The 13334-nt window shown below is 43.2% G+C and overlaps 1 protein-coding gene across 1 annotated transcript in view; it reads right to left on the bottom strand.

Moving 5' to 3' along the window:
- LOC106001716 (zinc finger protein 2 homolog) overlaps positions 1–5910 on the bottom strand; it is a 13396-nt gene extending 7486 nt beyond the window's left edge. Inside the window, exons 1-2 of the mRNA XM_013036722.1 lie at positions 5741–5910; positions 5178–5361 (exon numbers count right to left, since the gene is read on the bottom strand). Of these exons, the coding sequence (XP_012892176.1) occupies positions 5178–5192 (15 nt within the window). The 5' untranslated portion in view covers positions 5193–5361; positions 5741–5910. The remainder of the gene's footprint in view (positions 1–5177; positions 5362–5740) is intronic.
- Between the last annotated feature and the right edge of the window lie 7424 nt (positions 5911–13334).

Here is a 13334-nt window from a genome sequence, read left to right as displayed (position 1 = left end):
ACACACACACACACACACACACACACACACACACACACACACACATACACACACCATCTGTAAAACAAGATAAAAGAACCAAAGGGGTATGTCTCAAGTAGTAGATCATATGCCTAAGAAGCACAAGGACCTGAATTCAATCCTTAGTACTACATACATGCACATACACAGACACACATACAATCTCTATGTGGCTAGGCATGGTTGCACATGCCTATCTCCCTAGCTACTTGTGAGGATTGTGGCTCAAGGTCAGCCTGGGCAGTGGCAGCCCTGTCTCAAAAACAAGCTGAGTGTGCTTAGCACATTCCTCTGGTCTAAGCTATTTAGGAGATATAGGTAGGAGGATCACAGCTTAGGCTAGCCTTGGCAAAAGTATTAGATTCCATCTAGAAACCAAACTAAAAGCCAAAAGATTGGGGGTGTGGCTCAAGTGTTATAGTGCCTTCCTTGCTAGCCTGAAACTCTTGAGTTCAATATCTTTGTGAGGCAGGTGCATAAGTATCATCCCAGTTTGAAGGAGGCTGAAGCAGGGGGATCGTGAGTTTGAGGCCAGCCTGGACTACATATCCAGATCCTATCTCAAAAATCAAACAAGGAGCCAAGCTCAGAGAAACAAATGGTGCATATTTTCTCTCATATGTGGAAGCTAGAGCAAAAATACACTGGGACATAAATTATATAGGACTCTAAGCATTCACACACAGTGAGACCAAAGGAGGCTACTCTTAGAGGACAAAGGAGTAATGCCTATGTGCACCTGATCATATAAAATAATAGTTTTTGAAATGAAAATATGAACAAACAAAGGAGCAAGATACAATGGCTCAAGCCTGTAATCCTAGCTGCTTGGGAGGCAGAGATCTGGGAATTTCAGTTCAAAGCTAGCCTGGCCATAAAAGTTGGCAAGAGTCCATCTCAACCAATGACAAAGGAAGAACAAGTAGCATAACAGCCCAAGCTATTCCAGTCATTAAGCAAGACTCTACCTTGTAAATATCCAAAACAAAAAGAGGCTGGAGATGTGGCTCAAGTGGTAGAGAGCCTGACTAGCAAATAAAAGGCTCTGAGTTCAATCCCTAGTACAGTCAAAAACAAAAACAAAACAAAAAAAGGAGCCAGGGGCTGATGGTTCATGCCTGTTACACTAGGTGCTTGAGAAGTGGATACTGAGATGATCTCAATTCAAGGCCAACCTGGGCAAAATGTTTGAGAGATCCCCATTTCAACAATAAAAGCTGGGCATGGTGGCACGTGTCTGTCATCCCAGTTTATACTGGTAAGTGTAAATAGGAGGTTTATGGTCTAGGCCAGCCCAGAAAAAAAAAGAAGACTATCTCTACCCTCTAAAAATCCCACAGAGGCTTAGCTCAAGCACTTTAGCACCTGGCTAGCAAGTGCTAAGTCCTGAATTCAAACCCCAGTATCACACAAAAAAGGATGGGTATAGTGGTACATGTCTGTAGCCCAGCTATGTGGGACATGGAGGTAGGAGAATCATGGTTGCAGGTTGGTACATGCAAAAAGCACAAGACTCTATCTAAAAAGTAACTAAAGATAAACCTGATACTGGTGGCTCATACCTGTAATCTTAGCTACTCTAGAGGCTGAGATTTGAGAATCATGGTCAAAAGTCAGCCTGGGCAAGAATGTTTGTGAAACTTTTATCTTCAATTAACCATCAAAAAGCCAGAAGCAGAAGTGGGGCTCAAGTGTGAGAGGATTATCCTCCCACACACACTTTATGTTGGGTGTGGGTCTTGAACTCAGGGCCTGGGTGCTGTCTCTGAACTCTTTTGCACAATTCTAGTGCTCTACAACTTTGAGGCACAGCACCACTTTCAGTTTTCTGGTAGTTAACTGGAGATATGAGTCTCATGGACTTTCTTACCTGGGCTGACTTTGAAGCACTGTCTTCAGATCTCAGCCTCCTGAGTAGCTAGGATTGGAGGCATACGCCACAAGTGCCTGGTGGATATTTTTTGTGTATGTGACCCATCACATAAGGGGAAGTGTAGCTTTTCCATTTGTTGCATCATGTCCATAAAACAAGTTTCAAATTTGTGAGCTTTTTGGATTTAAGATTAGGGCAATGTATACTACTATTATACTTATTCTGTTATGAAAAAGCAGAGTTGGAAAACAGCTTTAACTAGTGAGCAAGTTGTAGCAAAAGGAAGACTTATGTAAACTATGCTTTAGAAGTATATGTAAATATAGGCTTGGAAGGTAACTGGGGTAGAGTGCTTGCTTTGCATGCATGAGGCCCTGGGTTCGATTCCTCAGCACCACATAAGCAGAAAAAGCTGGAAGTGGCACTGTGGCTCAATAGACACTAACATTGAGCTGAAGAGCTGAGGGACAGTGCCTAGGCCCAGAGTTCAGGCCCCACAACCAACAAAAATAAATAAATAAATAATTTAAAAAGAAGCATAAGTAAATATAAAGTGAAATAACAAAGGCAAGAGAGATGTATAGGCAAAAAGTAGCCAAATTCACATTAAAACTGGTTATCTGGAATGATTCAAGATTGTGTCTCTTTTTAGTTTTATTTATTATTTTTCTTTTTTCTGTCAGTACTTGGACTTGGACTCAGGGCCGGGTACTGTTCGTGAGCTTCAAGGCTCTACCACTTGAGCCACAGTACCACTTCTGGCTTTTTCTGTAGTATATTAGAGAGAAGTGTCTCAATTACTTTTCTGCCCAGGCTAGTTTCAAACCATAACTCTCAGATCTCAGCCTCCTGGGTCACTAGGATTACAAGGGTAAGCCACCAAGGCTGAGATGAGGATCACAGTTTGAAGCCAGCCCAGGCAGAAAAGTCTGTGAGACTCTTATCTCCAATAAATTACTCAGAAAAAGCCAGAATTGGTAGTGTGGTTCAAGTGGTACAGTGCCAGCCCTGAACACAAAGAGGCTCAGGGATATTTCCCAGGCCCTGATTTCAAGCCCCAAGATCAGAAAAAAATGGAAAGAAGGAAAAAGGAAGGGAGAGAGAGAAAGAGGGAGGGAAGGAGAAAAAAATGATTTTTTTTGGTGTGGTGCTGGTGATGAAACCCAGAGGCCTTCCCGTGCTAGGCAATGCTCTACCACTGAGCTATACTACCAGCCCTTGGTTTATTGAGATGGAGTTTCATTAGGTAGCCTTGGCTGGCCTCCAACTCCCAATCCTCCTGCCCCTGCCTCTGGAGTGCTAGGACCACAACATATTCCACCATTGCTAGCCAGAGAGCTTGAATTTTTTAGTACCATTTCTATCTCACTTCTGAAACAAAATGATGAAATAGTCTAAACTTTTAAAAGAAAAGTAAGAAGAAGAAAAGAACTGAAAATGGACAAACACACATATGAATTCTGAACTTAAGAACAAAAGCAGCCCTGTGCATTTCTAGGCTGTACTGAAATTGGAGATGAGAACTACAAATGTGATTCTTCCAGCCTTTCAAGATTTTTATCCCTGTGTGAGCCAGATCACAAGAAATGTTGGCATAGGCATGGCTATGGTTGTATGAAGAATCACATCTCTTTAATTCTACACTGGCAGGACACCTTTGGCTGACACACCTGTAATCCTACCTACTCAGGAGGCTGAGATATGAGGATTATGGTTCAAAGCCAGACTGGGCAGGAAAGCCCATGAAACACTTTTCTCTAATTAACCACCTAAAAAACAGAAGTGTAGCTGTGGCTCAAAGTGGTAAAACAGTAACCTTGAGTGGAAAAGCTCAGGGACAGCATCCAGGCCCTGAGTTCAAGCCCTATGATCAAAGGGCAAAAATAGATATTTTATATCACAGCTGAGCAATTCTAGCCCTGTATTTCCCACAGGATTGCTGATGGGGAATTGGATGACCCATCAGAAAAGTAGCTGATCAATTTCAGGAAATCTTTTCTTTGGAAAAAGTGCTCACTTAAAAAATATAAATGTGTTGTTATTATTAAAGTGTTGTACAGAGGGGTTACTATTTCATAAGTCAGGTAATGAGTACATTTCTTTTTTTTTTTTGGACAATGTGGCCTCTTCCTTTCCCACATGTTCACTTTCTCTAAATGAGATAAATAAATCAAGTGTGTTTCCTTTCTTTTATGAAGTTGCTTTTATAAGTCTCAGAAAAGTAACCACAGCTCAATATATGGAGACTCCTATAATCTATATATATTTCAACCTTGACTTGGTCTTACTTTACTTCCCCAAACCTTATTTTGTATGTTTTTTTGTTATTGTTCTTGTTTCATGTTTATAGTTATTTTTAGGGAGGAGAATTTGGAGACAGGGTCTTTCTTTTTTTTGGGGGGGGGTCCGGTCGTGGGGCCTGAACTCTGGGCCTGGGCACTGTCCCTCAGCTCTTCAGCTCAAGGCTAGCGCTCTACCACTTGAGTCACAGCACCACTTCTGGCTTTTTTCTTTTTGCTTATGTGGTGCTGAGGGCCTCAGGCATGCAAGGCAAGCGCTCTACCACTGAGCCACCTTCCCAGCCCGAGACAGGGTCTTTCTATGTAGCATGAGCTGGCTTGGAACTCTTAATCCTCCTGAGTTTCTGAGTTCTAGGATTACAAATGTGTGCTATCATGTGAGGTACTGTATATATGCATACTTGTACAATTTATAGTATCAATAGTAATACAAAGCTGGGCAGTAGTGTCTCTTGCCTGTAATCCTAGCCATTCAGGAGGCTGAGCTCTAAGGATCATGGTTTGAAGCCAGTCTTGTCTGGAAAGCCTGAGATTCCTATCTCTAACCACCAAAAGGCCAGAAGTGGATCTGTGGCTCAAGCACCAGCATTGATCAAGAAAAAAACAACAACAACAACTAAGAGACAGCACCCAAGCCCTGAGTTCAAGCCTTAGTATAAGCCCACACAAAAATAATGCAATAACATGAAATTTATATTTAAGGCATATCACGTATATAATAGGCATTGTCTTAAACACTTATCTTAACTCAATTGATCTCTAAAATAACCATGCAAGGTAGGTAGCATCACCATCATCATCGTCATCATCATAGTCAGGGAAACTAAGGCACAGAGGGACTAGACTTTACTAAACATTGTATAGCTGTTAAGATGTAAAGCTTAGGATACGGTGGTCTTAATTCTTGTACATCATTGCCTTCTTGTTTCTATATATTCTAACATGGGGAAGGGGAGGGGGGTGAGATACAAGTAATAACTTACCCAGAACTCAGTCATGTCTGACTGTGGTGAAGGGAAGGCAAAGGCCTAAAAAGGCAGAACTGTTGAAAGGGAGGAGAAGAAAAGAGAAGAGCTGCAGATGGCAAGGAGTGCCCAGACTGAAAGTTCACCAGATCACCAGGCCAGAAATCCACACATGCCAGCTGGTAAAATGGCCACGCTTTAGCTAAGAAAAAAGGGAAAGGACATTTGTTTTCCCCCACAGATCCCCATCACCCAACAACACATTTGTATCATGGACCTCATAAGCCATTCTACATCCCCCACCAGATTCCCCATCGCTGACTCAGAATCCCCACCCCCTGCTACCCTATATATTCCCCAGAGCTCCCTCTGCCATCATTTATACTACAAACTCCATCATTCAATCTATAGATCCGCTCATCATCCCCCCCAAATACTCCCATCATCCACCCCATACACAACTCCTCGGTTACAGACGTCACAGACCCCCATGTCTTGTCCCACAGACCCCCACCAGCCCACGTACAGCTCCATCCTCAGACTCTCATTACTCAGCTCCGAGCTCCTCCCCAAGTACTCACCCTGTAAATTCGTGTCTTAAAAAAAATCCACACTCCCAATCCCTGTCACTCCGCCCCACAGAGTACCAGCCCTCTCACTTCCGCTCTGAGTGAACTCTGCCCTCCTTCATCCCTAGCTCCGAATTCTTATTCTGGCAAAGTCTCCTTCAATGTTTCCAAAATCAGTCCTAACTTCCTGCGATAGCCACTTTTTCGCCCTTTATCCCGCCTCGGTTACTGTCAGTCACTATATTTGCTCATGCGCAGTAGCCCTTCCTGAAGCCATTCATGCTGGCAGCTTAAATTATTTTGATTACCACAATGATTGTATTTGGGGGGCAAAAAAATGGCCGCGTTAATAAGCCGACTTTCCCTGGGAGCAGACATCTTTACAGCTTTTACAGTTCCGTACAAAGAAGTCTGCCTTCTCAACTTTAGAAGAGATGAAATTTCGAGAGGCATTAAAAACAAAACTTGGCGCTAAGACTAGGGACTCGGGTGCCAAAGCTGGCTAATTATGGTTTTTGTTCTGCAAATCGAGAGTTAAGGACTACCCCCCCCCGCCATCCGCAGGGAGGGGGAGGCTGGAATGGTACAATCCTCCCCGGTAACTATTCAGGAAGGAAGGAATCGCAGCAGAGAACGATCCATTTCTCTACCGACCAATGCCTCTTCGGAGACAAGGAGGACATTTAGAGCTGATGGTCCTCTTAAGAAATTATCACTTGCGAGCCAAATACGGCTCGTACCGGGTCGTACCGGGTTGGTACGATCCGCTCTGGGAGATACCAAGGTGCAGATACGCAGAAGGGGGAGGTGGCGGCAGCAAAATTCTATCCGCTGTAAAGAGTCTTTAGAGCAAAGCTACACCTGTAAGCACAGAGATTCGGAGACAGAAGCTTAGGGACAAAGGGGCCCGGGCGAAGTAGGATCTTAGACATTAAGGAAAAAGCCACACATAATTGACAGTAACCCCACCATGCTCAAATTTCTGGGAATCTGCTGCAGACACATTTGGGAAAGCTGAGATGTGATACCAGGGTCCAACCCCGCACCCCTCCCATCTCTGAGCTCCTATGGGGAGGGGCTGATCAGGGTCTCCTAGAAGCCTGGAGGAATCAAATGAAGATAATGCTCAGATTCAGAACTTAAGACACCTTGCCCCATAAATCGAACTCTTATCATTTAACCAGGTGAAAGACAAAAAGTCAGGCTATTACAATAGAGAATACTTTCATTAATGAGAATATCCCAAAGGCAAGGAAGTGGTCCTGAATTTTATATGGTGGGACCAACAAAGGAGTCAACCTTGAATCATAAAGCAGGATGCATAGATTAGTTAGAATATGAAAAAGACTTGGAAACTGATATGCACTGGTGTCCCCTTCCAAAATTACTATATTGAACCCCTCAATATGATGGTATTTGGAAGTGAGACCTGGTTGGGGGGGGCAGTTAGTTAGATGACTTCATGAGGGTGAAGCTCTGATCCCATGGAATTAAGGCCCTAAAACCTTGAACCACCAGGACTGTGAGAAAGCAAGTTCCTGATTCATAATCCATTCAAACTGTGATATTTTGTTATGGCAGCCAGAGCTGACTAAGGTAGAGTCCTGAACAGTTAGTCCTTACCTGGAATACAAAGAGACGGTGTTTGAAGTGATACAAGGGAATAACCATCCCTACTTTCCAGAAACACAGCACTCACTCAGATACAAAGAAACACTGCCACCTCTATTTCAGCTTACTCTGACCTTAGTGATTTCCTTTCCTTCCCAATTCTACCAATCATTCAAATTGATTCTCATTTGCTGTATCCTAAATGTCCTTCCATTCAATCACACTGCTATTCGTGTTCATTCACTCTACTTCATATCACCATTCACACATAACACTAACTCTAAGGGAAAACTTGGGGGAAGGAGACTGGGGTTGGGGCTCAGAGCATTTGCCTATTATATTCAAGTCCCTTATTTGATCCCCAGCATTGGAAAAATAAACTTTTGCTGTTGAAGCAGTAAAATATGCATAGCATCAAATGTTTACTATTTTAACATGCACAGCTCAGTGTCATTTAGTTCATTCAGTGTACTGCAACAATTACCACTGTCTGGTTACAGACCATCTTCATCACTTCCCCTCAAACCACACAGCCATTAAGCAATCATTTCCCATCCTGCTCAGTTCCCATCTCTTGGATACCACATAATCTGTTTTCTGTCACAATGGATTTGCCCACTGGGAATATTTCATCTGAATCAAATGATGCACTCTGTGGAATTTTGTGGCTAGCCTTTTTTCCCCACTTAGCAGAATGTCTGTTTTGTTTATTGCATGCCACTGAAAAAGAATACCATATTGGGCTCATGGTTTTGGAGTCTGGGAAGTCCAAGATATACAACATAAGAATATGACCAGGACCTGGCTAACAAGTGTGAGTCAGGAGGCAGACATCTGAGGATTGTGTTTTGAAGCCACCCTGAGCAGAAAAGTGTGAGACTCTTACCTCCAATTACCCACCCCCCAAAAAAACAACAGGAATTAAAGCTATAACTGAAGTGGTACAGTGTTAGCCTTGAATAAAAAAGCTAAAGGATAGCACCCAGGATCTGAGTTCAGCCCCCAATACCAGCAGACACACACACACACACAAATCTGGTCAGGGTCTTGCTGCATACCGTCATTGCAGGAAATAGGTAAGCATGCTCTAGATAGGGCAAGAAAAATCAGGAGACTTCACCCTTTCTCAGCAGGAACCCAATCTCCACATAACCCACTCCTTCTATAATGGCATAATGACAAGGGAAAGGGAAGGAATAGCTCAGGATTCTGGGGTGTCATGTAGGGATAATGACATCAACTTGAAAGAAACTCAGTCAGACAAAGCCTCCTTTTGTAGAAGGATGAACCATCAGACAAAAATCCACCAGGTAAGCACCCAGAACAGGCAAGCTGCTCCCTTTTTATCCGTAGAGCAGCAGGCCCTGCCCCTCTTCTCAGATTGAGTTCAGAATGTAGTTAATTAACAAGATCTAACTAAAATTCAAGGAGCTTCGAACAGGATGTCTTTATAAAAGTGCAGCAGGTAAAGGTTATAAAGATAATGTAATTAACAAGAGCCAAGCCACTTGGCCAAAACAGGATCAGAAAAATAATTCTCAAAAGATTAACTGTAAGGAAGCCAAGTACTTTAATAGAAAAGAAGCTTTGCTCACACAGGTCAATCAGCTGGCAATATAATCCTAGAAGGTGTCAAGTTGTGGGACTCAGAATCAGGAATGCCACTGTGACAGATTGGCATAGCAATAATCTGTGCTATTTTTTGTGATAACCTCCATGCTTCACCAGCCTGAAAGAGTATTAATATCAGTACTTGAGTAAACACACCTTGGTCTGACTGCTAGGGGTCAAGGCTCCTAGCTGGCCAAGGACAGTTAATTGTTGACCAGGATCCCCCCAAACCAATGCTAGACATCATGAACCTTCTGAGCCTGAACACAAACAGAGCAGTTCAGGACCTAGGAGCAAGCCACACAAGCCAAGCATTCAGACTGAGTCTGGACCTGAAGTGCAATTGACCACCGTATTTGTTGAAGCAGCAGCAGCTGTGCTTGCATATGGAACCACAGAACAAGATGACATCTTCCTAGTTCTATTGCAGAGCCAGTTCCATACCTGACATTTTGGCTGAGGTGACTAACACATTACTAAGGAGACAAAAAGTAGGGAGACCAGGAAGTAGGGCTAGGAGCATAGCTCACTGGTAGAGCACTTGCCTAGCATGTGCAAGGCCCTGGATAATGACCTGGATTTTTGGAGCCACAGGCTGGTAAAAAAATTTCATAGAATGGGGCATGGGTAGTTCATACCTGTAATCCTACTCAGGAGCCTGAGGTCTGAGAATCTCATTGGAAACCGGCCCAGGTAGATAAATCCAAGAAACAGTTATCTCCAACTAACCAGGAAAAAAGCCAAAAATAGAGATATTGTTCAAGTGGTAAAGTATAAGCCTTCAGTGAGAAAGGTAGGCAAGTCCCAGAGTTCAAGCCCCATTACCAGGGCACATACAAAAACAAAAGTATCAAGACACGAAATTTTACAAAACAAAGGTTAGCTGGATACTAGTGGTTCATGCCTGTAATCCTAGCTTATCAGGAGGGTGAGATCTGAGGATCTTGGTTCCAAGTCAGCTCTGCAGGAAAGTCCATGATTCTCTTATCTCTAATTAACCACAAAAAAAGCTGCAAGAGAAGCTGTGGCCAACCTTGAGCCAAAAAAGCACAGGGACACTGACCAGGCCCTAAGCTCAAGTCCCAAGACTGGCACACAAAAAGAGCAGGGGGTATTAGAATAAGGTTAAAAATAACAATAAACTAGGCAAAGGAATACAGTGCTGCCATTACTGCTAAGCTGATCTGAGGTGGGGAGAGGCTTTAAAGAGATGACTGAGGATTGTGTTGGTTGGCTATTTCTTTTTCATGGGCTTAATTGATGTTAATTTTTTTTCTTTCAGAGGATGGTTTGAATTAGGGATGGGGGAACATCTTACCACCAGATTGATTTGACTTGTACATTCCATAGAAGTCTGGATATTTTCCTGTCTTCCATGACTCGTGTGTGTGTGTGTGTGTGTGTGTGTGTGTGTGTGTGTGTGTGTGTGTGTGTGTGTGGTGGGGGCTCCACAGATTCTATCCATGGCAACAGGAAACAAAGCAGCATATATTCCTGCCTCTTTCAGGGCTCTAAAGGAGTTGGTTATCCTACTCAAACCTAAAGACTCCTAGTGAACCTTGCTCCCTGCAGCTTTTCACCAAGGAAGCTAATTTCCAGAGAGCAAATAAGGGAAGCTCACTGGAGGTGAAAACTGGCGCCATCTAGTGAAAGATCTTAAGAAGACAGTTTATCTGCAAAATAATGACAAAGACAAACAAGAAAGGTAATTTCTCACTTGGGGAGGAGACACATGCTGCTCTCTCTTCTACTCTGGCCCAGTGTCTCCTGAAGGACATAGCCCAAGAACTGATAGAAAAAATGGGCTTGCTGGCTAGAAAGCACATATATAACAGTGTACTACATGGCTTACTGAAGTGGCAGTGTTGAGCCCAAGGACAATGCCCAGGATCTGAATTCAAACCCCAAGACTGTCACACACAGACATACAAACACACACATACATACAAAAGGATACCACATTTGGCACATGGATGTATAGGCTGAGTAGTCCAAGAACCCCAGCACCAGAATCTGGTTGGGGTGAGTGCCAGTGACTCACAATAGGAATCTTCATACCCAGGACGAGCTGAGAGTAAAGATTCACTTGACACTTATCACTAACCCTCAAAAATTGAAAGTGAAGCTGTGGGTCAAGGGGTTAAAGCATCAGGCTTAAGAAAATAAGGGAAAGACAGAGACGCTGATATCAACTTCTGGTATGGGGTGGGGGAAATGAGAATCTGGCCAAGGTCCTCATCCTCCATGCTGTCATGGCATGCTCCAGACAGAGCAAAAGAAGTCAAGAGACATGTGGGCTAAGAACACAGCTCACTGGCAGGGCCCTTATCTACCTATGTAAAGCCCTGGATTATGACCTGACTCATTGGACCCACAGGTTAGTCAAAAGAATTAATCAAACCATGGACTGTTGGGTCATACCTGTAATCCTACTCAGGGGCCTGAGTTCTGAAAAAAAAGTCATCTTTTAAGCCAGCTCTCAAGAACATATCTTTATCTCCAACTAACTAGAAAAAAGCCACAAGCAGAGGGTTGTAGAGTGCTGGTCTTAAGCAAAAAGGCTAAGCAAGAGCATGAGTCCCTGATTTCAAGCCCCAGTATCAACATGCATGTGCATGCACACACGTGTATGCACACACACACACACACACACACAATTATCCATACATAAAAACAGCACTGTCTGTGGCTCATACCTGTAATCCTAGCTACCCAGGATGCTGAGATCTTTGGATCACAATTCCAAGCCTGCTGGGGAAGAAAAGTCCATGAGACTCTTATCTTTAATTAATAAAAATAAAAAGTCAAAGGGGAGGCTGGCTCAAGTTATAGAACACATGCCTTGAGTGAAAAAGCTAAGAAAAAACACGAGTCCCTGATTTCAAGACCCAGCACTAGCACACATACTCCCAAAATATTGTCAAGACAAAACTATGGCCAGGTGCTGGTAATCCTACCTACTTAGGGGGCTGAAATCTGAGTACCATCGTTTGAAGTCAGCCCAGGCAGAAAAGTCCATGAGACTCTTTAATTATTCACAAAAATGCCTCAAGTGGAGCTGTGGTTCAAGTGGTAGAGCAATAGCCTTCAGCAAAAGAAGCTCAGGGACAGCATCCAGGCCATGAATTTACCACCCAGGACCAGCAAAAAAAGAATAAATACATAAATAAAAACAAATTAAAGTAAAATAGACAAAACAGAAGTTCATTAAAATCTGGTTAAAGAAAAATGGCAGCAAACTAGTCAAAGGAACACTACTGTGTACTGTAGCTGCTGAGCTGATATATGGTGGGGAGTGGCTTGAATGGGAAGACTGGGGATTTTGTTGATTGGCTATGTCTTATCTGTCTCACTGATAGGCAGATTTTTTTCCCCTTGGAGTATGCCTTGAATTAGGCTTGAGGGAACATCTCATCTGATTTTCTTCTACATTCCATCAATGCCTGGATATTTCCCTGAATTCCAGTCTCTATATTAAGGGGAGGAAGAAAGTGGACTCCCTCAAAAGTTCTATCCCTGAAGGGAAAAAGAGCGATTTATATTTCTCCCTTTCAAGACTCTGAAGGAGGTGACCATCCTACCCAAACCAGGAGACACAGAGTGAAACTTGCTCCCTGTAGCTTTGCACCAAGAAGGCAAACTCCTCAGACACCATAGGGGAAGTGCTCTGAGGATGAGAACTTGCGCCATCTAGTGAAAGATTATGAGAAGACAGACGACCTGCTTTGCTGTTGACCCCATGCAGAAGACAAAGACAAAAGATAAAGACACACAGGGGATGCAATTTCTTAAGTCGAAGAGGACCCACATTCTCACATACATTTTCCGTCTTCCCCTCTGGCCCAGTGTCTCCATAAGGACATGTCTCAAAACTAATGAGAAAATAGACTGTCTGGTTAGAAAGAACAAAAGGGAACGTATGACAAGTTTGGCCTACTAGAGGCTGAAGTGACAATCACATGCCATAGCACAGACTGTAATGGTGTTCCTCCTGCAGCACTGTACACATTGTTGAAAAGAAATGTCAGTCCATGAGGAGCATTTGTACCACAGTTCCAACTAACTGTAGTGGTTTGGGGGAAATTCTATGGCTTTGGAAATCTACTCACCTAACTTGAGACTTCACAGCCACTCTCCCCAGCAGACATGCAATTGACTCAAGTTGTTCATTTAACCACAAGGAAGAGCACCAAAAATTGTGGAGACACAAATACAGGGAATCCACATGAGAGGGGATGGGTTATTTCAGAAATAGACAGAAGCTGGGTCCATTGGCTCACACTTGTACACCAAGCTATTCAATCCATCAATTCTCACTTACTCAGCTCTACCTCAGCAACTCACTATGAACCTCTATGTTCTAAGTTGATAACGATATCCAGTT

This window comes from Dipodomys ordii, unplaced genomic scaffold (genome assembly GCF_000151885.1).
Source record: "Dipodomys ordii isolate 6190 unplaced genomic scaffold, Dord_2.0 Scaffold379, whole genome shotgun sequence".
Taxonomy (NCBI): domain Eukaryota; kingdom Metazoa; phylum Chordata; class Mammalia; order Rodentia; family Heteromyidae; genus Dipodomys; species Dipodomys ordii.
The sequence above is the reverse complement of the archived record's forward strand: the minus strand, read 5'-3'. Positions and strand labels throughout refer to the sequence as shown.